This window comes from Leishmania mexicana, chromosome 32 (genome assembly GCF_000234665.1).
Source record: "Leishmania mexicana MHOM/GT/2001/U1103 complete genome, chromosome 32".
In the NCBI taxonomy this organism is placed as follows: Eukaryota; Euglenozoa; class Kinetoplastea; order Trypanosomatida; family Trypanosomatidae; genus Leishmania; species Leishmania mexicana.
Genome location: NC_018336.1, coordinates 876,602 through 900,732, shown reverse-complemented (window position 1 = coordinate 900,732; position 24,131 = coordinate 876,602). Strand labels below are relative to the sequence as shown.

Sequence of the window (24,131 nt, the reverse complement as noted above, 5' to 3'; positions counted from 1 at the left end):
ACAGCGCAGATCGATGCGACTCCTCGTGGAACCTAAAAAAAACAAGCATCGCGCCACACGCATCATTCGAGCACGCTGCTCATCGCCGTCGCCCACCGGCCGCCCTCCCCGAGTATTTCCCTCTCTTTTCGCATGATAAGCTTTGCCTCCCCAAATAAATAAATAAAAAGGAAAAGAGTCCGTCCATGGAAATGTCACGCCACTGCTGCATGCGCACTCGTGAGCACCGCGTCTGAGGAGGAGAGGCACGTCGCTTCCCGTTCACGTCTGCTGAGCTTGCCTCTGCGCTGTTGTTGTTTTTTTTTCGGATCCACTCGTTTTGGATGTGACAGCCGTGACGGCGACTGGATACTGCGCCCATCCGCACACATTAGCACAAGACAACGAAGGCACGAGAAACAAGTTGTTGTACACCACGTGATTGGGGGAGGTGGGCATCAGTCACGCACACCCAGGGATGAAGACACCCACACGCACGCGCGCACACCTTCTCGTACAGCTTTGCCATCGCGTGACAGAGAAGGCGAGCCCAACTGTACACATTTCCCTCAGTGCAGCTCTCAAGAACAACAAGCGCCATGCTGAGAAGAAAACACAGAAATATATAGTGAAACATATCCTATCGCCCACGCACACACACATGCACGCAACGTCTGTGTGACACAGCCCTCGCCGCGACCGTAGCGCGTCCTCAGCCACACGAAACAAAAACCGCACCGAGGCACAAAGCAAACGCCATCAGCGCGCGCGCCACCCCCCCCCACACACACACAACCTCGGCGCACGGCTCCCACTCCTTCTTGTTCACTCTTTATCCAACTCAACGCACCTGCACTCAGGCCCAGATGAGGCGAGCCGTGCGCAAACGCCGGCACACGCATATGAACATAAATAAGTGCAACGATAAATCTAAGCACGGAAAACACGGCGAGCAGCGAGACGCCGGAGTCTACTGTACTCTGTGGCATGAAACATGAATCCCAAAAAGGTTGTCGCCCCTCTGCATGTGCTTGAGCACGAAACAAAATGGCAAAGGGCAGCCGACTCACCGCACCCTCCCCCACCGGGTGCAACGCACCATGCAGAGAGCGAATCCGGGAGGGAGAAGAGGGGCGAGGGGCGAAGATCTAAGTCAGAAAAAAAATTGAGCTTGAGCATAGCCTAAACGAAACCGCCTAATCACATCATTGCACATGGGCACCAGCTACGGTAGTGCTTCGTCCTGCTGCCGAGACCGTTCTCCTGACCGGACAACAACCCACTCGACTCGGTTGCCTCAGCGCGTCGACGCAACTCTCGCTCGACCACTTCTCGATTTCGCGCTATCTCTGCTTTCTCGGCATCTGCTGCCACCAACTTGGTCTTCAGTTGCCTCACCTCGTCCATAAGTCGACCCATCAACGCATCGCGTTCCTTCACCTGCTGCCTTAGACCCAACTCCAGCTCTCTAGCGATCACAGCATGATCCACGCCCTTTCCCCAGCCCTTGTTATCCACCAAAAAATCTGCGCTACCATTCACAGGCTCCTTCACAAACATCTCTACAACTCCAGCGACAGCACACTCCAGCTCCTGCACCCTCGCGGCAGCCGCAGCCCTCGCAGTCTCCAGCCCGGCAACCTGCTCAGCGTGCTCGGCGGCCAGCCTGGTCGCGGCCTCGGTGCTCGACGCCGCAGCCGCCTCCAGCTCCTGCACCCTCGCGGCAGCCGCAGCCCTCGCAGTCTCCAGCCCGGCAACCTGCTCAGCGTGCTCGGCGGCCAGCCTGGTCGCGGCCTCGGTGCTCGACGCCGCAGCCGCCTCCAGCTCCTGCACCCTCGCGGCAGCCGCAGCCCTCGCAGCCTCCAGACCGGCAACCTGCTCAGCGTGCTCGGCGGCCAGCCTGGTCGCGGCCTCGGTGCTCGACGCCGCAGCCGCCTCCAGCTCCTGCACCCTCGCGGCAGCCGCAGCCCTCGCAGTCTCCAGCCCGGCAACCTGCTCAGCGTGCTCGGCGGCCAGCCTGGTCGCGGCCTCGGTGCTCGACGCCGCAGCCGCCTCCAGCTCCTGCACCCTCGCGGCAGCCGCAGCCCTCGCAGTCTCCAGCCCGGCAACCTGCTCAGCGTGCTCGGCGGCCAGCCTGGTCGCGGCCTCGGTGCTCGACGCCGCAGCCGCCTCCAGCTCCTGCACCCTCGCGGCAGCCGCAGCCCTCGCAGTCTCCAGCCCGGCAACCTGCTCAGCGTGCTCGGCGGCCAGCCTGGTCGCGGCCTCGGTGCTCGACGCCGCAGCCGCCTCCAGCTCCTGCACCCTCGCGGCAGCCGCAGCCCTCGCAGTCTCCAGCCCGGCAACCTGCTCAGCGTGCTCGGCGGCCAGCCTGGTCGCGGCCTCGGTGCTCGACGCCGCAGCCGCCTCCAGCTCCTGCACCCTCGCGGCAGCCGCAGCCCTCGCAGTCTCCAGCCCGGCAACCTGCTCAGCGTGCTCGGCGGCCAGCCTGGTCGCGGCCTCGGTGCTCGACGCCGCAGCCGCCTCCAGCTCCTGCACCCTCGCGGCAGCCGCAGCCCTCGCAGTCTCCAGCCCGGCAACCTGCTCAGCGTGCTCGGCGGCCAGCCTGGTCGCGGCCTCGGTGCTCGACGCCGCAGCCGCCTCCAGCTCCTGCACCCTCGCGGCAGCCGCAGCCCTCGCAGCCTCCAGCTCGGCAACCTGCTCAGCGTGCTCGGCGGCCAGCCTGGTCGCGGCCTCGGTGCTCGACGCCGCAGCCGCCTCCAGCTCCTGCACCCTCGCGGCAGCCGCAGCCCTCGCAGCCTCCAGACCGGCAACCTGCTCAGCGTGCTCGGCGGCCAGCCTGGTCGCGGCCTCGGTGCTCGACGCCGCAGCCGCCTCCAGCTCCTGCACCCTCGCGGCAGCCGCAGCCCTCGCAGTCTCCAGCCCGGCAACCTGCTCAGCGTGCTCGGCGGCCAGCCTGGTCGCGGCCTCGGTGCTCGACGCCGCAGCCGCCTCCAGCTCCTGCACCCTCGCGGCAGCCGCAGCCCTCGCAGTCTCCAGCCCGGCAACCTGCTCAGCGTGCTCGGCGGCCAGCCTGGTCGCGGCCTCGGTGCTCGACGCCGCAGCCGCCTCCAGCTCCTGCACCCTCGCGGCAGCCGCAGCCCTCGCAGTCTCCAGCCCGGCAACCTGCTCAGCGTGCTCGGCGGCCAGCCTGGTCGCGGCCTCGGTGCTCGACGCCGCAGCCGCCTCCAGCTCCTGCACCCTCGCGGCAGCCGCAGCCCTCCCAGCCTCGAGCTCGAGTAGCCGAGTCGCCTGTTCATGCGATGTCGCGGGTTTTTCCTTGAGGCGCTGAAGCTGAAGGCGTAGGAAATCGATCTCGTTCTCGAGTTGTCCTTTCGCGTATTTCGAGGTGCGCTCGAGATCGTCGTATTTCTGATGAAGTTCAACTATGTTTTCTTGAGCCACGTCGAGCTCGAGCTTGAGGTTCTGGTACGCCTCGTTGTCCGTGGCCGAGGTGGATGTGCTATAGACGCTGCCGCTAGAGCTGCGGGAGTGGCTCGTGTAGGAGGATTGGGAGGTGGACCCGTTGTAGGAGATGTCATCCTCGATCGGCACCTCGACAGCTGGAGAATCCTCACGGAAACCAAGAAGTCCATTCATGGCTGGCGTGTTATGGAATGCTGCGTTGCTGATGTTGCCTCTTCAGAGGAGGAGACAGAGAAGTTTGGGAGGATGTTGGCGGGGCCGGGGAAGAAGGGAGGCCGGGGGTCTTGCGCAGTGATGAAGGCGCCTTGCGATCTTCCGCTATGTCGTCGCTTTACGTGTGCTGGTGTCTGGAAAAGACGGCAGTGCTGAACAACAGACCATCACACTCGTAGTGGAGGGGTGTCGCGCACACACACCTACACACACGATCTCTCGTGTACTCTGACGTGTCCTGCAGCCCTCCCTCGCTGTCGTCGCCGCTGTCCGCTGCCGAAATGGCTCTATGATCACTTCAGCGTTCACCAAGCAAATGGAGGAACGAGAAAAATAAGGAAAAACGCGCCACTGTGTGCTGCGTGGACGTGGGGCGGGTGTGTGCAACGGGGAACGCACTGTGCGGAGGCAAAGGAAACGAGAGAGAAAGGGAAGGGGGAGGGAGGAGAACAGACGCCGGGCAGCGATAAAAATGAGCTGATGGGCATGCAGAAGGGTGCAGATCGGTGACTGAAGGGAGAGAGGGAGGCAGCGAGGGAGGTATTCAGAAGGTTGGACACAATACGGAATGGAGAAGAAGCGGGGGGAGAACGAGCAGCAGTGGCTGGTGAGGTGGCACCGATGGACGGCGGAGAGAAAGCGGAAGGGCGGTGTGCATGCGCGAAAAAAAAGGACAGAGAGAGGGCCGGCTGCGCTTTCGTTTGTTTGCCTTTTTTTCTTTTTCTTCGGCTTCTCTCCTGCCCTGACGCGGCCCGCGTGCCGCAGATGTCGGGTACGCGCATCTGTCGTTTCTTTCTTTTTCTTGCTAGTGTCCTTCGCACCGCCGCTTGCTTGCGCACCGCTCGTTTCGCTGCCGGCGGCTTTCTGTATAAGGGCTCGCGGTCAGCAAACGTACGGGTGTGCTGGGGTGTGCTCTGCGGGCGTGTGAGCGAGCACGTTGGGGGCTCAACTGCGGTTGTCGCGCAGCGACACATGCGTTGAAGCATTAACGGTTGGGCATTGTGCGGGCGGTGGCGCATGCAGGGGAGAAAAAACGTCCACACCACCGAGAAGGCGGACGATTATCAGCGACAATGGTGAGCGTCAAAAAAAAAGTCGAGCAGCAAGTGCAAGAAAACACGAAAACGGCTCGGAGCGAGCTAGGGAGGAGGGTGGACATCAAAGTGAAGCCATCACTATCGCCAGTGGTGCGTCTACCACGCACCGCCAGGAGGGGAGAGGCGGAGAACTGAGGACAGCGAGAAGCGTCTCTCATCGATGATAGGTGCACCACCCCACCTACCTCTTCTATTTTTTTTTCGCGTTGTCTGTCTGTGTGTGTGTGGGTGTGTGTCCGTGGTGGCTCTTCTGCCTTCTCGTTTGTATTTTCCCTTCGCCTCAGCCACGTACACACAGAGGCACAGGCACAGGCACACAGTCCAGGAAAAGCGCGACGTGTTCTCATCACCTGTGCTTCGCGTGTGCCGTTATTTTTTTTTGCGTGTATTATTTCGTTTCCTCCCACCACCGCACACCGTAAGAAGGGCTAACACGCTTGCACGTGAGACGGTGCGCTGCACGTGTTGGGAGTGGGAAGTCGAGATGCACGACTGCACACACGCACGACTTATAGAAATGCGCGCGTGGGACAGCGCGTCGTGCAAGCCGTAATGTAGGAGAGAGCCGCCACCGCGAGCAGCAGTAGCAGCGTAAAGATGCGGCTCAAGCACGCATGTGGTCGTCGTAAAAAAAAAAAGAGGCATCGGTGTATGAGGCTTCGCACTCCCTTAACCACAACATCTTGTGCATAACGGTCCGTTTCAGCAGTCATTTTTCGCGGTGTAGTAGTACACATGTTCGACAGTGACGCCGGATGGCAGTGACACCGGAATGAGCAGGGAGCCCTCGTAGGTGGCGGCAGTATCAGGATGAATAGAGTACTTCCCCACGTACATTGTGTGGCACTCCTCGCGGGGTCTTCTGCTTGGCGGCACCGCAGCCGCAGCCTGCACACCTTCTGCCGCTGCGCTCGTAGAGTCGCTCTTTCCAAGCCCCGCCGTCGCGCTGGCGACGCCAGCAAACACCACGACAGACACGTTTAGCCCGTGCTTGGCGCGAAGAAGCGCAAACACGTCGTCCGCGCCTTCGAGACTGAGTACTTGCTCGGAGGTCTTGCGCGTGCAGAAAGTGTGGTGGGCCGTCCAGGAATGCGGACCATGAGCGCACAAGACGGAGTGTCGCCTTGACGAGGCTGCCTGCGGGTCAGCGCCAGTAGCCACAGTCGACGCCTTGACACGCCAGTGAGAGATGGCGACGCCACCCACACCGCAGCTCAGCATCCGGCGGGGGTCTCCGTTGGCAACGGAGATAGACGTCAAGTGAAGCGGCTCCGTTGAGGTGTTGCGCAGCTGATAGTGCACCCGTTCCCACCCCAACGTGAACCGTGTTGGGTTGTCCTCTCCTTCATTCCCAGCCTCTCGCGTTAGCGACGCACGAACGACGAGGCCGCTGACGCCCTCCACGTCCACCGCTGCCTCCACCGCAGCCGTCTCCCACAAACATATCTCGAAGGCGCCACGTGTGGAGGAACACAGCCCCAGCCGCAGTCCACGTTTCACTTTCGCCCGTTCCTCGGTTTCGTCTGTCCAGTCGAACACGATCTCAATGTGAAGTTCGGTTAAGGACGTCGCCGGCAGCGCGTCGCGCACGTACCACCGTACCACCTCGGCTGCCTCCATTGGAGGCACGAAACAAGCGAGATGGCAATCGCCAAACCACGCCTTGTCATAGCGCCACTCCGCACGGGCGACATGGCCCTGCGCATTGCCCTTGAGCGGTGTTGCCGGCAGCCGAATCGGAACGGCGGCAAAGGCGCCGCGGCCACCTGGCGTCGTCCCTCGCGCGGCAGGCGGTAGTGCTCCACTGGGCGGAGCCGACGGAGGCACTTCGAAGAGAAACGGAGGAAGGTCGTGCGCACCGGAAACCTCGCACCAGCCGCTGGCGCCCACCACGGAAGCAGAAGCATCGCCCCCGGTCACACGGTGGCCGTTGACGTAGAAGTCGTAGCCCACACCGGACTGAAAGGAGGTCCACAGGCACAGCTCCTGCTCGTGGTGGGCAGCCGGCGCGTCAGCCGTGATGGACTGTTCCGGGGCACCTGCCGTGGCCCCTGGGGACCAGATGATCCTGGCGTGATAAGAGAGCTTCTTCTGCACAGGGGACCACATCCGGGCTTCCGCCTTCTGAAACCCGTCGCGCCTGCCCTTGCTTTCGCACTCCATCGTCCAGCCAGGGGCAAATAACGCTACCGACAAGCGCCTGTCCACGGCTTCGGCGACAGCGACGTGCGTGTTGTAGCCGCCCCCGCCATACATGTGCCTGCCAAACACGTCCACACCAACGAAGACGTCGGTGCCTCGGTTACGGGCAACCGTCTTGGTGAGCGTCAGGTTCATTGGCACCCAGAAGTAATTGGTGAAGATGCCATCACAAACGTCAAAGAACGGCTTGTTGCGGGCAGTGAGTGCATTCTGGTACATCAGCTTTCCCTCAATGGTGATCGCATCATACCAGATGACGAGGCGATCGGTGGCAGAGGCGGAAGCGGCAGCGGCAGCTGATGCGCCACGCGCCACCGAAGACGGGCGGTTTAGCTGTTTGCGGAGCAATCTGCAGAAAACGACGAGGCGCTTCGCCAGGCTTGCCGGGAGTGAATTTTCGATGTTGAGGAGATAGCCGTCAAACCCGTAGGTGTCACACACCTCCACGAGGCGAGCAATGATGGCCGCCATGCGCCTCGCATCTGTCAAGAGCAGCTTCAGGTCCTCAAAGCCGCCGTGACTCTCGGTGATCAGGGTAGCAAGCACTGGCACACCGTGGTTGTGGCCATTTTCGATCCACTCACGTGGCGGCACGCTAATCCGCCTATGCGAGAAGTACACGAAGTAGTCAACGAGACTCCAGTAGCTCACCGTGTACGCGCCCTCCACTGTCTGCAGGCGCAAGTAAGGAGTAGCCCCATCACCCTTGCCCATCCCCTCCCCCGATGCGGTGGCAGATGCTGGTGCGCCTTCGCAAAGAAAGACGCGGCGGTCGGCGCGCTTGTAGCCTCCGCCCATGTCGTGGCAGACAAGCAAGCGCGGCGCCAGCGGCAACGCACTGTCTGCCGCTGACTCACTGCCAGCCGAGAAAGACCCTCGACCTGCCACGTCAACCGAACTCCTCTTGGCGGCGTCTCCTGTTCCACTCCACGCTACCGACGTCGGTCCGAGAACAGTGTGCGGGCGCAGTGGACGCGGCTTCATGTAAAACGTCGGTGGCTGCCATGTGTTCAGAAGTTCGTCAAAGGAGTCGATCGGCTGGCCGCTAGCGACGCGCAACAGCTCTGCCAAATAGGTACCGCGCTCCAGACTCTTTAACTCCTGCAGTACCGCCCGCGGCAGCCTGGCCGTCTCGCAGAGTACCTCGGCGTCGTTGGTAACGACGACGGAGCATCCGCCGTAGGGCACCACGCAGCGGCCAGACGGCTCCATGAGGCCGGGGTGCACGCCCCCTCCATACTCGGCCCGAGCAACACCAAAGTGACCGTAGGCCGAAAAAATAAACCGTGTGCTGTGCTGAGCTTGCGCCGCGAACGCCAACGGCGCTGGCACCCACGTCAGCGCCTTTTCCTCCTCACACCGTACGCAGAGCACCTCGTACCCGCCGTATATCTCAACTTCTCTGCCGTCGCTGCTGCAGTAGTACGCCTTCAGGTGCTCCAGTTTTTCGGAGAGGCGGCACTTGCCACAGGAGTACGGCCACTCCGAAGTGCTTGTGACGCGGCAGCGGATAGAGAAGAGTGGCCCCCCTGATTCCCTGCCAACGGGGAGCGGGATCCAGCCCTCCGGAAACGGCGGCAGGCAGAACTTGACAAATTCGCTCTTTGGCGCGTTGCAGTCGTCCTTCGCCGCCGCTGGCGATGACGCCTTGAGCCGTGCCTCGGCATGAGCCGCTGCCGGCGCAGCACCAGATGCCAGAACAGGCGGAGGAGGGGGGCATGGCGAATGAGCCGAGAAACCGCTCCCCGCCTCTTTGTTTGCGGCATCTGCGCTCGTCTCTCTGCCTCCCCTCTTGGCCGCTTCGTCGGCAGCGGCCTGGATGTTCACGATGGTCGCCTCGAGAACCTCCGCCACGCGACGCAGCACAGCTACGCTGCCGTCGCTGTCCGAGAGGAACCACTGCTCACCGCCGGTGCCACTGCTGTGCGGACGGCGGCGAAAGCCTGCAATGCGCAGCAGCTCCGTCACCCCATACGTCTCGAGCGGCTTCAGTTTCGTCCGGTAAGCTGTGCTCTCGGTAGACAGCGCCCGGTACTTGGCATCGCTGGGGTGTTCGCAAACATTCAGTATCACCGTGCGCAGTAGCGTGGCGCCGCTGATGGTCTTCTCAAACGCCTCCGCGGGGCTCAGGTGCCCGTCTGCGATGGTTTCATTGCTCTCCAGCATCGCCTGCGCCACCATTAAGTCCTCCTCGTCTGCATCTGACACCGTCTGACGAGTGCTCAACAGCCCAGCACACGCGTCACCACCGCCACCGATGACTGGCGGCGGTGTCGACGCGAGGGGAGAGCTGAAAGGGGCGGCCATGCCAGTGGCGGCGACGCCTGCGCCGCGGGACGTGGCCTGCTCCAGCATCGGCCGCAGCATCTGCCCTACGGGAGTGGAGAGTAACGTGGGGATCATTTCAAGCACGTCTTGTGAGATGTGACGCCTGAGGAGGTACATACTCGCCGCGTCCGAGAAGCTGTTGCAGTTGTTGTCGAGAATGCGGTAGTCGTTGGGGCCGAAGCCGGCGCGGCGCTGCTGCTGTGTCCACGCAAAGAACTCCTCCTCTCGCTTCGTCGTCTGCCCAAGCACCTCGGTGCGATACGGCTGACCGAAGCGTGTGTGGCCAGGATTCGGGTCGCTGACGATGCCGACGCCACCGTCGAAGTAGTACTCCTTTCCGTACACGACGATGGAGGTGTGCCAGATGCCCTCAAGCTCCCGCCCGATCACCATCGGGCCGAGGTTGCGTGCCATGCCTTGTGTCAAGTCATAGCGGTAGAGCGACACCGTGTAGCGGTGCGACGACGACGACATTTGGCGGACACGTCACGCTCTATGCAGAGGTCGCTGCGACTAGCTACTTCTTCAACGCGACCCCTCAGAGAGCCCTGCAAAATGACACGCACGGCCCCGCCTAAGCTGCCAGAGAGGAAAGGAAAGACGCAAGGAAAGGTGGGGGCAAGTCAAGAGTACAAACTAGTTCGCCGAAAATAGTGAGAGGGAGGGTGTGGACCTGCGTGCGCGCGTCAAGGGCTTGTCTGTGGGTGTGTGTCCACGCACCAGGCACCAACGACAGAATGTAGGCAAGTGCCTGAAGAATGCGGTGCACGACGAGCACACCCACGAATAAAGCAAAATAGGGCAGAAAGAAAGAGTTGCGTTTTCTTCTCGCTTGCTTCTCCGCGAGTAGAGTGCTGCGGTGTAGAGCCACCTGTGCAGTGCATCGCGTACGAGGGAGAGGGGGACGGACACCGCGGAGTGCAGAGAGCGAAAGGGGGGGGATACGGACGTGATGGTGACGAAAGAGGTGCTGGAGAAGGTCGGTCACGCAAAGCGGATGCGCACATACGAACGGCACACACACACAGGGCATAAAGAGTGCATCGCTGCGGACGCCGAAAGGGAGGACGGGTTGAAGTGAAGGGGGCCCCACTCCGAGCCGCGGGCGACAGACAGCGCCTTCGTCACTTGAAACCGATCACAAGTCCCTCGATAGGGTTGGGGGCGCGAGATGGGCGCGTTCCACTGGGGGGGGGGGACTGCACGGCAACGCGCAGCGGCTCTTACTTTATTCGTCTCTTCGCTGGCTGCAGCCTTGCGCATAGCGTGCAGTGTCAGTGGCATCCTCGCATACATACCGACACGCAACTACACATGGAGGGATACCGCACCACCTCACCACTCCCTTTGCGTGCTCGTCAACAGGGCCCAGGTTGCGGATCGGCGCACTACGGCTTCTCAATCAAGCAGGGCTTCCGGGGCACCATGGTGCGCCGCTGCCCTTGACGTTGGCGCCACCATCACCTGTCATCGTCGCCACACGCACTCGCACGCACAATTATGAAAGCTGGACACCGCACGACGTGTGCAACAGCAGACACCTTCACTCGCATAGGGCGGCCAGTTCGGCACTGATGATGCGCTTCGCCTTCGCTGCCGCTGAGAGTGGGTCAGGAGCATCCAACATGGATAGCGCCTGATCCAGGTTGCTGCGAAGGCGCTCCTCCGTCCGCAGCACGTCCTTCGAGAATGGTGTAGCAGAAGCCGCATCGCCGGTGTCCCCGCCGCTGCCGGTGCGTGACTCAGCCACGTCTGGCACTGTCGCGCGACGAGACCCAGAAGCCTTCGTAGACGAAGGAGCACTTGTAGCTGCATTGTGAGGCCGTGCCAAGACATCGGTTTCGGCCCGACCATCGCCGTGAACGCTGCCGCTGTTTGTGGCCGCGGCACCTTGCACGCTCATCGCTAGCCGAAGCGGCACCTTTGGCTCACCCTCCTCGCGCTTCCACAAGCTTCCGTCCTCGGGTTTGGCATGCCGCTCACGCTTCTTGTATGCGGTGGAGTCGCCACCGACGTTCACGAGGCTGTCGCTGTGGAGATCTGTCGTGGCAGCCGTTCCAGCCCTCGACGCGGAAGACGCTACGATGCCGCACACAGGGCACTGGTCCTCATTCATCACCATCTCTGAAGCGGATGCGTAGCAGCTGCGGCACACGCAAAAACGGCAGCACGCCGTCAGCATCTCCTCAAACGCCGAAAGGCGACAAAGGACGCACCGGTGAGTGTTGTCGGCATCGTGAAGCCCCTTCAACGTGCTACGCTGGCCCTTCATGATAGGGAAAAGCTGACTAGCCAGAGCCACCGCGCGCTGAAGGCGCAGGTTGTGCACCGCCGGCGCAGCCGGCGATGAGGACAGCAGCGCGTCAGCGGCCGAGCGGGAGGGTCGGGGAGACGGCGAGACTGCGGTGTGGGCGCCGGCGCCGCCGTCGATAAAGTATCCGACCCCTGAAGTTCCCGAAAGCAGCTGCTCCTCCATTTCCTTCAACTGCCTCTGGCGCTCAAGTCGCTCCTTCTCCTTCCGCGCCGCCTCGTCGTCTGCAAGGTCACGCTTGGACACCGTAATGGTCAATCGGTCATACGTGCAAAGCACGTCGGGGCCGTGGATGACGACAGGCACGAGCGCATTCGGTGCCCCCGCCGCCGCACCTGACCATGAGAAGGCGCTACCGCTGCTCTCTGAAGGAGGTAGCGCCGGAACCGGCGCGGATGTCGAGGCATCACGACTTGGTACAAGTCGGCACACCTCCAGCTTGTAGCGACTGGTGTTGATGCGGTGCTCTTGAATGACCTGGTCCAGTATCTTGTCCGTGGTGGTGGTCTCGCCGGGGAAGCCGACGGTGAGATAGCGGCCCGAGGCGGCTGGGTGGTTACCCAGCAGCCTGTACTGGATGATGCCCTCCATCGTTTAGGCAGGCTAGAAGCAGGGAAGAGAAGCACACGACGAGGAGGGGAGCCCAACTGTCTTGCACCCGTCCCTGGTCCCGCGACGGAGAGAACAACCCCACTCTCTGAGACGATCAGGCGAGACGGCGAGTAAGAGGGTGGTGCGACGGTATATGGGCTGCAGGGATAACCGAAAGGAAAGCGCCGCCCGTGGGTGCTGCACTGGGAACGAGAGAAAACGTGAGCAACGGGGCCACAGAGATGTGGAGGAAAAAGCGCCCGAACACGGTTCGGCGTCAAAACGGTGTGGTGCTGTGAGAGGTTGTACGGTCACATGTGCGATGTGCGAGGATGCGAAGCAAAAGCCGGGGGAGGAGGGACATGAGAAGCAGCATGAAGTGCAGCCATGGGGTAGCACAAGCACCGGCGGACACGGGCAAGGCACCGGTGAGGCCGGAGCGAAACAACGGCAAGAGAAAGCCACCGCATCACCGTGACAGAGGGTGTAGTGCCCCTTGCCTCTGCGGTCCAGCAGATACGCATCTAGCTTCACGTGGTGTCAGGTATCCCAGTGTAGGAGAGTGGCGGTGGCCGTTGCACCAGCATGAGATGCATTGACCACCCGCCTTCATCGTTCAGTGAGTATTCGGGGGTACATGGCAAAGACGGAGACGTGGTGATCGTTGGGGCAGTTCTAGATACACGCACCGCGCGAGTGGACGGCTCAGGTGCCCACCTCCCAACGCCAAAAGAATGTCGCTCACCTCTAACAGCGCGAGGAAAATGCATGGGAAGACACAACAGGGCTGAAGAGAACAAGGGGCATCAGTAATACATTACATCGCACAGCAGCGCACCCCAAGCACAGGGGCGCACGTACACACAGATGCGCACAGTCAATCAGGCAATCAGCAGCAGCAGCAGCACACAACTGTCTAACAGCACGTCTTGTTCACCCACAGCGTCATCGGCTCCGAGGTGACGGAGGCAAGAATTCCGCCCTCACCCCTCTCAGGCCTCCTAGCAACGGAGGCAACAGTCGGGCCCTTGGTGGGACGTGCCTTGTAGACGGTGCTGCCATCCTTGTCCACGTAGTACCACTCAGCCTCCCGGTGCGCGTTCTGTTTCGCCTTTAGCTGCGCCACCGCCTCCTCCGCAGGCACCCCGTCAAAGCCCAGAGACGACAAGACGTTCACCCCGTCAAACTGATTCTTCGGCTTTGACGTGCGCTGCATCGGCTTCCCGTCGCTATTCATCCGGCGTTGCTCGCCGGCGATAGTCGAGGCAAGCTTGTCCATCTGACTTCTCATGACCCCTCCGTTCGCGCGGCGTTGCGCCTCTAGGTTTAGCATCGCCTCTCGCGTCTTCAGACTAGTCCAGTTAACGGACCGCACAAAATGGGTGCGATCGGCCGGGTAGCTGGCAGGATTTGGGGCTACGTAGTCTGTGTGCATGACACTGCGTCTCTCGTAGGTGGTCTGGCAGCCAGTGAAGACGGACCGAAACTCGTTTCGGTCGCGGCTCGACTTGCCGCAGTGCAGCAGCCACACACGCGTCTTTGGCTTGCCAACATTGTCCGAAAGTACGGACCCGTAGTTCTTTAGAAGAAGGCTCACCTGTTCCAGCTCGACGGTCTCACAGAAGGCGACGTTGAAGATCGGGTCCGGGGTGGCGGGATCTTGCCGATAAATGGCGTTGCAGATGCGGCGGAAGATGTCACGTTGCACACCCGTGGCAGTCATGTTGTACCAGTACTCCACATGCTGCCGCCTGTCCACCTCGAAGAGGGGATAGAAGTCCTCGCTCATCAGATGCCAGTGCGTCGACGGGACATCAGGCTTCGCCTGAGTCATCTTACGGCGAGTGTTCATGATGATGGCGATGCGAGCACGAGCACAAAGCGCTACGCACACCCTTCCCTTTGATAGATAGGTATATATATATATATATGTCTGTGTGCGTCTGTCTCCTGCAGGAACCAGAAAAGGGGCAGGCTTGGCAACGGGGAGCGGAATAAAAGAAAAAAGATGTTCAGGTGTCCATGCCACTACACACCGGCGAGAGACAGAGAGACACAGAGGGAGAGACGGGGTGTGACACGAGTCGGATGATAGGCAAGAGAACAGAGACGAGTGCACGCGCAAGTGGCCCTTGTGAGCAGCTGATCATGAACGGGCGTGCTTCCTCCACATGCGTGCGTGTCTGAGCGTCTGCGCAGACTTGCAGGGAGTGCGTGAGAGGCTGGTAGGCAGCACGAGCGACTACAGAGAGAGGGAGGGAGAGGGACGTTGCCGCCTTAATTTTTTTGTTTTCTTTTTTTTTAGCGACAAAGCGGTGAGGCGAGGCCCACAAGCCAGCTGGCGCCGCGGCAATCGACAAGAGAAAAGGCGCAGTCGGACGGGAGGGGGGGGAGAGGGGGGGGCACACCCGCAGGGACAATGAGACGCACACGCACCGTCCCCTCCATCACCACCCCGTCTGCCCGTCGTACCACTTATGTTACGCTCCCTCGCACCAACACCACCTCGCCGCCACCGCCTTCTACGATGAGGACAACCCCCCAAACTTCTCGCCGTGCGCGACCTCTCCCTGCTGTTGAGCCGCCCGCGTCAGCTCTGTCAACTCTACGGACTCCCCCTGCGGCGTCAATGCCACCTGTACAACAGAGGAGCTGTTCACACTCACCAGTCCTTGGAAGGTCTTTGTCCAGATGTCGAACACCTTCGGATCGCACGTCAAGATGTCCACGCTGCGAGGCTTGTGCTGCGCCACGTCGTAGAACCAGAGACTGAAGGCGCCGTCCGCAGGCAAGCGGGCGCGGTGGCCGCGGCCCTCACGGCAGCCGATGATCGTCCTCGGCGACTCAAGAAATGGCAGGAAGCGCGCGGTCTGCGGCGTGGTCGTGACGCCGACGAGCTCATTGAGCGGAATAGCGTCGAGAATGTCAACACCGCTTTCGTGGAGGGTGATGACCAAGTGCGGCACCGACTCCGTTTGCGCCTCTAGGCGATTTACCGGCAGCATGCGAATGCGGAAAAAACGCTCTTTCGGCCACTTGCCGGCGGAGTAGTGGATGAAGAAGGCCCCTTCGCGGCAAAGATCGAGGTAGTGCAGGAACAGCTCCGCCATGTGGTAATCCACCAGCTCGCGATAACGTGGGAGGTAGATGCCGCGGTGCTGCAGGAGGCACAGGACGATGCGGTGACTGGGGTGTCGATTCCATATGAACGGTGGCTCCTGTAAATTTCGGAGAAGCTCCGGCGGCACAACTGGCTGCGCATCCATGGCGCTAACGATAGCCTCCGCGAACGACAGAGAATCTTCCTCAGCGCCAGCCCACGTGCTGTCGGAGTTGTCATCGTCGTCATCATGCGCATTGTCATGGCGGCCACCGTTTCTGTTCGCGCCGCCACCGCCGCCGCTACGCCCATGACGAGACCTGCGTTGGTGGTGTCGGTGGCGTTGATGCCGGTGTGATCGCGGTCGCTCCTCAGGCGAGATCGACGACGAGTCGGTCGCCATCGTCGGCGCGTCATTCCGGCTCGACATCTCTTTGCCCCTCGCCGCACCGCACGGCTCCTCGTCGGTCCAGCGGTCGGCACGCACTCGGGAGCGACTGTTCACCAGGCCAGCTGCGCTTCCACCTCGAACACCATCGCCCCAGTCGAAGGCGCCGCCTGCGGTCGTCCTTGCTCCTCGCCAATTTGCATCCGAAAAGCCAACACCGCCGCCGGCGTAGCCTTGCCTGCTGGGCGACATAGCGCCAGATGAGGTGCCAACGTACGTGCTGGTGAAGGCGGGGCGCACCGTTGACGACGGTGCAGGGTCACTCAAGCGCTGCGTCCAGCGACCAGGGCCACATGTGCTGCCAGTGTCAGCGGACCTTGGCCAATAGCTGGAGTAACATGCTGCTGTTTCCTCGCCTCCGGTCACGCCTGCGCTGCTCGTCCACGTGGCGTGGCCGGTGTTACCTGCTATTACATTCCCGTCTCGTGGAAGCGAGGCGCTGGAGGAAGTAAAGAGTGGGCGAGTAGCAGACAGGCCAGGAATACCTCTGCCTCCGCTGGCACTGCCCTCGCGGTGGCCACCGTAATCATCGCCTCCGCCGCACTGCGGATCTGCGTAGCGCTGGCGCGCGCCACCCCACCTGCCACCAAGGCCAATAGCCGCCTCGCTCACGCGTGGGGTCGGCGAGAGCGGTTCGGCAGCAGTGCCAGCGTCTCGGCCGCCGACGTAGCTATCCCTCAGCCAGTCACCGCCAGACGTGTTGTTGGTCAAGAATGTGTTGCTGTTGCTGCTCAGTGCGCTGAGGTGGGGGTACCGGCGGCTGCTATCATTATATGCACCGGCGCCGTTGTTTGCGCTGTGCAGCCCCGAGGCCGCGTAAGGGGCAGCGGTGCGGTTGAGCCATGAAGCCAACCCATTGCCACTGCCGGCGGAGCTGCGCGACGTGTTCAGTTGGAACCGAGGCACAAAGGAATCTGTCATGTTCACCGTTGACGAGCGAGAGACAACGGAAAGGGCAGAGAGAGGGGGGAGGAGGGGGGTGCACACGTGTGCCACGCTAGAGAAATATGAGTGGTGCCGGCTTGTGTGCCCGCGCTTGCCTGTAAAGGCTCGGCTGCGCTCTACCGTGCAGGTCCGACACACTCGCCTGCAAGAGCGCGAGCCGAGGAACGCGGTTGCTGCTGGTGTAGCGACGATGCGGTGGTGGTAACGTGCGAAGATGCGAGAGGGGGCGAGGAGGAGGCATGTGAGACGAGGCCGAAGAAACATGGAGAAAAAGGGACACGGATTGGTCCATGTCCCATGAAGAAGAAAAACGAGGAAAGATGGCGTGGGCCAGCACGTGCCGCGTTGCCTGAAAGTGAAAGGCAGTCGTCTTGTCTGTGGTAGTCTACAGCAGTAGCCGCTAAGCGCAGCCATGCGCACCCTCAGTGACACGTTACGGCGCGCGCTTCCGAAAGGGGGCCTCACACAGCAGGCAAGGAGTTTGCCCGCGACGAAGACGCCCTGCACTATGGGCACTCACTGTGGGTGTGTAAAGCCGCCACCACGCACATGAGATGCGCTGTTCTTGGTTCGTCGTGTAATGTACTGCGCAGCGGGTAGATGCGGTCAGGTAGGATGGAGAGATGTCACAGTCGAGCGCACATATACCAAGACGGAGAATCGATGGGGAAAAGATCGAGGGGGAAGGGGGGGCAAAGCATAACATCGAGCAAAGGCAAGAACAAAAAAAACGAAAAGACGACGAAGAGGCCACCGCATCGAAGCACACAAGTGGAGAAGGAGAGGGAAGCTGGGCAAGAGCGTCGCACTCACAGCGATACAGTGAAGCACGCACACACACACACACACACCCAGCAAGACTGAAGAAGAACAAGAAAAAAATAGAGCGACCAATGGTTTTACCTATGTACATCCATTCAAGAAAAACACGGGGGCCGAGATATGCACTCATGCGGAAGTATTAGCGTACATTCGCAAGCCGGTGGCGCGCCCCACTCGCGCACGCACGCGCGAACGGACGCAGGGTCGCAAAGCCAGCGCGGGTGGGGGAGGACGTGGCGTCCTCTCCAGCACCGACATCCACCCGCGCACATGGACACTGGGGAAGACGCGCGGGACGCGGTAGCGAATAAGACGGAGAAGCAGACGAGCAGAACAGCGTTGCTTGTGTACAAGTTGGAAAGCGGCAGCGGTTGCGGCAGACGTCATGTCAAGTGGGTGGCCTGCCGCACGCCTTACTCAAGTTGTGGGCAGCATCCAGCGCCGCACCCGCTACCGCCTTCTTCTCCAGCTCGCGTCCCTGTAATCCAATGGCATCCACAATGGCTGGAATGAGAAACCCGTCCAGCATGTCGCACACCACGTCCTCTGCCTCCTCCTCGGTCGCAGGATGCCGTGGTGAGGCACGGGCGGTTTGCCGAGCCCATTCTTCCTCCACCGCCACAGCCATCGCCGTCTCCTCCACCGCAGACCGCGTAATATCGTCAAGGAAGCACTGCAGTGTCGTGTCGGTGGCACGCATGTACGCCGCGTAGGCGACCTCGTTGCGGTCGCGCTGCTGGCGCACCTCCGCACGACGGGCACGCTCGGCCGCCTCGCGAGTGGCACGCACCACCTCGGCCTCCTCCTGCAGCCGCCGAAGTGCCGCCATGTCCTGCTGGCGGCCCAGCTCTTGAGACAGGAATCCGAGTGTATCGTGCACAATGGCGCCGAGCGCGCTGCCCACGATGTGCTGCGCCTCAGCCTCCCGCTCCGCTGCCAGCAACTCCTCCTTTCGCTTCGCCGCCGCCAGCTGCTCCGCCGTCTGAGCTTTAGAAGCCGCCTGCAGCTCTTCGATGAGTCCGCGGCAACGTTCACGACCGTCAAAGAAGTCGTTCTGCACCGCACGGCCACGCAACAGGCGTTGGAGGAGGATGCAGGCGTCTTGCTCCTCCTCTTCATCATCACCATCCAGCATCAGCACCGGAGTCTCTGGCCGCTGCAGCTTCGGCGTGGCCCTGTACAGCTCCAGCACCCGCTGTGCCGTCATCTCAGAGGCCTTGTTACCCTCAGCATCCTCAGAGGGGTGCAGCTTGTTGTAGGCGTACTCGAGCGAGTGTAGGACTCGCTCTTGCTCGCGGCGCTGATAAAGCGTTGGCAGACGCTGCACCGCCTCGTTCTCTGGCACGACAAACGTCCTCGGTGAGACCCGATCCACTCGGGCGCCACGTTCAGCATCGACCACCTCTGTCCCCATCGGGTCCGTGAGGAGCTGCGGCCGAATATCGTAGTTGAATGCTTGCCTGGCCGCGCGGAGGCGAGCGTCAATGCTAGAGCCGCGAGTGATGTCCCTCTGCTCGATCTGCGGAGGCGCACCATCCGTGCCGTAGCGCGAGTAGGTCGCAATGGATGGCTTGGCTTTGCCGCTCTTCGAGGTGGCGGTAGAACTCTTCATGGAAGCCGTTGCTGAAGGAATGGCAAAGGTCGCCCCTGCGTCTGAGGTTTGGCCTGCTGCGCCACCGGTCCCCAATGCCTGCAGTTGCGCCATCTTGTCGATCCCGCGCTTGCTTGCTGCCATACGGCGCATCTCAAGCGACGTCAGTTTCCCGCCTAGGGATTCGAGGTACTGCGATTTAATCTGCTCCAGACGCCTCCGGTTGGCATCCTCGCGGGCCGCCTCGCGCGCCAGCAACGACTCCCTCAGCCGATCTAGTCGCCGCTGCTGTAGCTGCGCGACATGGTCCTCGCGTTCGGTCCACTCCTTTTCCTCCAGCTCGTGCAGAGCAGTGTACTTGGCCTCGATGGAAGCCGCATCCGTCCCGGTTGGCAGTGACGCCTCGATGTCACGGCGGCGGCGCAGTCGCTGGATGAGCTCCACGCCCTCCTTCCCAGATGGAAGCCCGCCATTCTGGTATGTGAGGCTCTGAAGACCCAGAATCTCCGGCGTGGGGGCTCCCTCCGGAATGACGTAGTTGGGCGAGTACGGATCTGTCTGTGCTTCGTTGTCGCGATACATGGTCTGCACCGACGCCACAGCACGTCCGTCCTGCTGGACTTCGCCCCCACTGCTGGCGGCGCCTGCCGCGTCGTCTTTCTCAAGACTCGGAAGGTGATGTGGCATGGCCCCTCGCAGGCCAGCACCGCCTCTACGAACAAGGCCGTTGCCGCCCATCCGGCTGGAGGGGTTGGCTTGGCGTGGATGCCAGCCGAGGGCGGAGGAGGGCCGCTGGTTGGTGCGCCCAGCCGCCCCACCCTGGGGCACAGATGACGCAAACGCGGCCGCGTTGGACGGCATTGAAAAGGATGGGCAGCTGGCGGCAAACTGCGCCTGCATCGCGTCCGCACAGGCGGCCGTGTTTGTGTTGTTGTTGGCGTTCTCCAGAACGGTGTTTTCGGGCTCGACGGGACGACGGAAGAATTTCACGCGATCTCGTCCGGCCACCTCCGTCGGGTACCCGCGGCCGCCCCGCAAATTTGGCGCGCGCTGCTGCCTATACATGTTGCCGCTTTATGCACGGAAAGGGACGGGAAAAACAACGTCAGAAGACGAAAGGAACGACGAGGCGCGCCTCGTGCGGATGCTCGCGTGTGGGTGTGTCTAAGAACAGAGCGCAGACGCGCGCATGCGCCTATCGGCTCTCGAACGCGCAGCCTTGTCGCGGAAGCGGCAGAAGGCTGTGAAACAGAAAAACAGACGGAAATTCGCCGGCGGTCTGCCTCCGCCTTCGTCAGGCAAGGAAAGGGCTGAGGGAGGATGTGGTGGAGGAGCAGCGGAATGGGGTCTGCCACGCACACGTCAGGGAAAGCTTCTTCGTCAGTCTCGCTCTCGCTCCTTCTGCGAGTCTAGATCCCTTACGAGGAAGGTTGAAGGCTACGCGATAACTGAGCACAGAAGAAAAAAAGAAGAACGGGTATTATGCTATGTCCACCGACCCTCACCGCTTCTGTACAGTGGAGTAGGAGGGAGAGGGAGGGAGATGGGGGGAGAGGGGAGAGAACTTGGTGTGCGACGCGGTTGCGTATGTGCACTTGTGCGTGCGCGTGTAGCATATGGACAACAAGACGCGGACGAGGTGCAGGTAGGTTGTAGAGCACAGCAGAGACGTGAGGCGTGAAGAATAGAAAGAGAGAGTTGACAGAGTCAGAGGCGCGCGCGAGTGCTTTCCCTCCCTCGCCAGCGTGACAGCGAGAGAGGTGGGAAAGAGAACAGAGTAGAGAGGAAAGCGTGCGACTGCGCAGAGGCAGTCGGGTGGCGGATACAAAGCCGCAGCCAACAACATGTATGCGAAAAGCGTCACCTGCGTGGTGGCACAGCATGTGCGCACCTTCTTGTTCGTTCTCTGGCGCCGAGCCCAATGCTGGACAGATAGGGTAAAGGGGAAAGCCCTACATGCAACTGCACGAGCGTGCACATGCGTCAGTTAAACAGATCTGCGTAGCCGATGCAGAGACACCCCGTGGAGGAGGGCGGGTGAGGAGGGAAGGTGTGCGCTGTCATGCGTAGGCACGCGGACACACTTACGCGGTGAGCGGAAGAAGACACGACAAGGCACGAAAAGAAAAGGGCGGCATGTGGAGGAAGCGCCAGACAAAGACATCCGCCGAAAGAACAGCGAGAAAAACTGCAAAGGAATTCGGCTGCGGCAGCCGACGCGGAACATCACACTCGCGCGCGCCCACCGAACAAAAAAAAAGAAACAGAAAACACAAGACATAAGAAGCCATTCCTACAACGTAGGAGGAGGAGAAGGGGGGAGGGAGTGGCGAGACACAGGCAACAGAGGGTGTGCACCTACAGAGAGAGCGAGACACAAACAAAGAGAGGCACCGCAAGATCACGTGGATGTGCCCTCCCCCTATCCCCATCCCCATCCCCCTCCCTCTCCTCCTCCCCCTCCTCCTCCCTCCACCACCCCCTCCTCCTCCGTTCACTTTCTCCATTACGAACCACATTGCTGGGTCTGCCCTGACAAAGAGAGAGAGAAGCGCACGCACATACACATAAGCCATACTCCGACGCACGGGCACGCGGAGCTGGCTTGTGCCCACGCGTGCAGAGCGTTAAAGCAAAACGCCTCTCTACGACTCCGCCGCGTTGAAGCGGAAGATGGACGCCTTCACACGCTGGTTCACCCCTGTCAAGAACGGACGTGCCTGGTAGAAGAAGAACATCACCAGCGGGAAGCGCAAAAACTCCAGTGTTTCGTTCACCACAAACGCGAAGCCGAAGTTGGAGTACGTGTCCCACGCCTCGACGCGCTCAAAAAACACGTCGCGGTCAATGAAGGTCTGCAGGAAGAAAAAGAGAAACTCGAAGACGGCATCCTTCGGCAGCACTCCGCTGGCGAAGCCGACGTAGAGAATCGCCAAGGGCGCGACGTACGCAACGATGTAGAGTAGCGTAAACGCCTTTCCGTGTCGCTTTAAGAAGTTAAAGCCCTTCTTCCACCGTAGATCCCTGTCGTCCCGCATCCTCTCCAACTCCAGCTCAAAGGTGCGGTCCGTCTCCACCGTCACCTCGCGAAAGCGCTCCTTTCGCTGCTCCATGCCCTCGCGCCGACGCTCGCGCGCACTGAAGAGGAGGCTGTTCCCCTTGGAGACCTTCGAGTCGGCCTCGCTCATGTACTCCTTCGTGCTCTTTGTTACCCATCGGTTGTGCATCGCACGCTTGCTCTTGTTGATGCCGCGCAACGTGTCACTCGTCTGTTCAAACTGAGCGAACCGCTTCGAGCTGACCAGGAAGACAGGGGCTGCCGCGACGCTTTGGGCGAAACTACTGCTGCTGCTACTGGCAAGACTACCTGGAATGCCACACGCGCTCAGCCTACCCAAACGGATCGCTGGTGATGCCGCGCTGCACCGTGCGGAGACGCATGCTGCAGCCGCGCCACCGCGCAAGTGCGCGCCGAGAATGCGAGAAAGCATCCCTGCTAGGAAGAACACAAGAGGGATGCGTAAAAGCCGTTGGGGGGAAGGAGGCGTGTTCTGCCTCAGCAGCGTAGAAGGAAACTCTCTGCGTACAGCGCAGTGGCAACTGTGCGAGGAAGAGGCGTGCGCAGCTGCGACGGGGTGTATCGATGTCGCTGAGCACCTGCGTGTTGGATGAGAAGCAATGCGGAGAGAGCGAGACACTCAGCCACGCCGAGGAAAGGAAGCGCGAAACAACGCCACTGGGCACTGCAACAGCAGAGAGGAAAGGAGAGGGGAGAGAGGGCAGCAATCGGGAGGGGAGAGGGGCTGACGATCGTGTGCGAGCATGAGGCCGTCACAACTAGGGCAGCATGGTCGAGCGCGAGCATTATCAGCGCCCGGTGCATTCAGCACAATCCATGTGACCAAGGTTCGGCAAGGAGGAAAGCAGCCCTACGCATTGCAGCGCTGCACACCACATGTGGATAGCGGAAGGCGCCTGCTCTGTGCTTGCACGTGCGAGCCATCCTCTTAACGGATCCTATGCACCGAGAGCGGTACAGCCGCTGCCGCGCCCCGTGTTTGACCACCATTGCGCTCATTCCCTTTCGCCTGTATGAGTTTGCGTTGCTGTTTTTGTTTTTTTCGTGCTGTGCGTGTGACCGTCGGCACGTCAGAATAGCAATGCGCACACTTGGTAGTGACGAGGCACAGGTCACGCCAGCCGCATTCAACTCGACTTTCGTCTCCCGCACCGCTACACCTTCGCCGCACCGTCAGTCCACTTACCACGCCGCAAGCAACGCATGAAGCCGGCAAGCCAGCGCGCAAAGTGATTCGAGTGCGGCCTCATTACATAGTAGAGGACAAACACCATAGGGAGGCGTACAACCTCGACCAACTCGTTGATAGCGATGGCGAAGCCCATGTTGGCCCAGGAATTCCACGCGGCGATGCGGGTGTGCAGCTTGGCGCGGTCGACCCTGTCGCCCATCCAGGAGAGCACGTAGTCGAGGATTGCCTCCTTGCGCATCAGCCCCATCGAAAATGCAAAGTAGAAGAATACAAATGTACCAATATAGAAGGGCAGGTAGAAGATGGAGAAGTCCGTGCCTTCGCTCTTGAAGGCTCGCCAGGCACGCCGCCACACACCTACCTGGTCTGCTGGCATCGTCTCCGTTGCGGTCGCTGCAGCGGCGGTGGTGGTACTCTGCGAAGAATGTTGATCACCTGCTGCCCCCGTGCTCTGCGACTCCGCAGTGGCCACTGCACCGGTGGCAGTCGCCGTCTCGGTTGGTGCGCTTGCGCTTTCGCCGGGTTGCAAAGTAGTCACGGGTGATGCTCCCATAGTTTCCACAACCGCAGTGCCGTCAGCCTCGTTCGCCGGCCTCGCAGCAGAGGCTGCAGCCGAATGGACAGTGCGCGTGGACACCAGCATCGGGCCTCTATTTGGTTCGAAAGCAGCGGCTTTGCAGTCGGTGGCCCCTCGTCGTCCTGTCGGCAGCACAACACATCGTGTGCCGCGAGTGTCACTCAAGGCACTCCAGGATGGCGAGGGGCCTCGCT

At 61.3% G+C, this 24,131-nt stretch overlaps 8 protein-coding genes across 8 annotated transcripts; all 8 read right to left on the bottom strand.

The window, feature by feature from the left end:
- Window positions 1-1,179: 1,179 nt before the first annotated feature.
- On the bottom strand, window positions 1,180-3,615 carry LMXM_32_2270 (conserved hypothetical protein; the record flags this gene model as incomplete). The annotated part of the gene is made up of 1 exon (XM_003878434.1): window positions 1,180-3,615. One exon carries the CDS (start codon window positions 3,613-3,615, stop codon window positions 1,180-1,182), a length of 2,436 nt encoding a protein of 811 aa, XP_003878483.1.
- Window positions 3,616-5,453: 1,838 nt separating this feature from the next.
- On the bottom strand, window positions 5,454-9,755 carry LMXM_32_2260 (glycosyl hydrolase-like protein; the record flags this gene model as incomplete). The annotated part of the gene is made up of 1 exon (XM_003878433.1): window positions 5,454-9,755. The coding sequence occupies one exon, from the start codon at window positions 9,753-9,755 to the stop codon at window positions 5,454-5,456; it is 4,302 nt and encodes a 1,433-aa protein (XP_003878482.1).
- A 1,069-nt stretch (window positions 9,756-10,824) lies between these two features.
- Window positions 10,825-12,183, bottom strand: LMXM_32_2250 (conserved hypothetical protein; the record flags this gene model as incomplete). The annotated part of the gene is made up of 1 exon (XM_003878432.1): window positions 10,825-12,183. The coding sequence occupies one exon, from the start codon at window positions 12,181-12,183 to the stop codon at window positions 10,825-10,827; it is 1,359 nt and encodes a 452-aa protein (XP_003878481.1).
- Window positions 12,184-13,099: 916 nt separating this feature from the next.
- On the bottom strand, window positions 13,100-14,035 carry LMXM_32_2240 (conserved hypothetical protein; the record flags this gene model as incomplete). Its single annotated transcript, XM_003878431.1, has 1 exon — window positions 13,100-14,035. One exon carries the CDS (start codon window positions 14,033-14,035, stop codon window positions 13,100-13,102), a length of 936 nt encoding a protein of 311 aa, XP_003878480.1.
- A 670-nt stretch (window positions 14,036-14,705) lies between these two features.
- Window positions 14,706-15,713, bottom strand: LMXM_32_2230 (conserved hypothetical protein; the record flags this gene model as incomplete). Its single annotated transcript, XM_003878430.1, has 1 exon — window positions 14,706-15,713. One exon carries the CDS (start codon window positions 15,711-15,713, stop codon window positions 14,706-14,708), a length of 1,008 nt encoding a protein of 335 aa, XP_003878479.1.
- Window positions 15,714-17,886: 2,173 nt separating this feature from the next.
- LMXM_32_2220 (conserved hypothetical protein) lies at window positions 17,887-20,154 on the bottom strand (the record flags this gene model as incomplete). Its single annotated transcript, XM_003878429.1, has 1 exon — window positions 17,887-20,154. The coding sequence occupies one exon, from the start codon at window positions 20,152-20,154 to the stop codon at window positions 17,887-17,889; it is 2,268 nt and encodes a 755-aa protein (XP_003878478.1).
- Window positions 20,155-21,734: 1,580 nt separating this feature from the next.
- LMXM_32_2210 (conserved hypothetical protein) lies at window positions 21,735-22,316 on the bottom strand (the record flags this gene model as incomplete). The annotated part of the gene is made up of 1 exon (XM_003878428.1): window positions 21,735-22,316. The coding sequence occupies one exon, from the start codon at window positions 22,314-22,316 to the stop codon at window positions 21,735-21,737; it is 582 nt and encodes a 193-aa protein (XP_003878477.1).
- A 1,006-nt stretch (window positions 22,317-23,322) lies between these two features.
- Window positions 23,323-24,003, bottom strand: LMXM_32_2205 (hypothetical protein; the record flags this gene model as incomplete). Its single annotated transcript, XM_003878427.1, has 1 exon — window positions 23,323-24,003. One exon carries the CDS (start codon window positions 24,001-24,003, stop codon window positions 23,323-23,325), a length of 681 nt encoding a protein of 226 aa, XP_003878476.1.
- Between the last annotated feature and the right edge of the window lie 128 nt (window positions 24,004-24,131).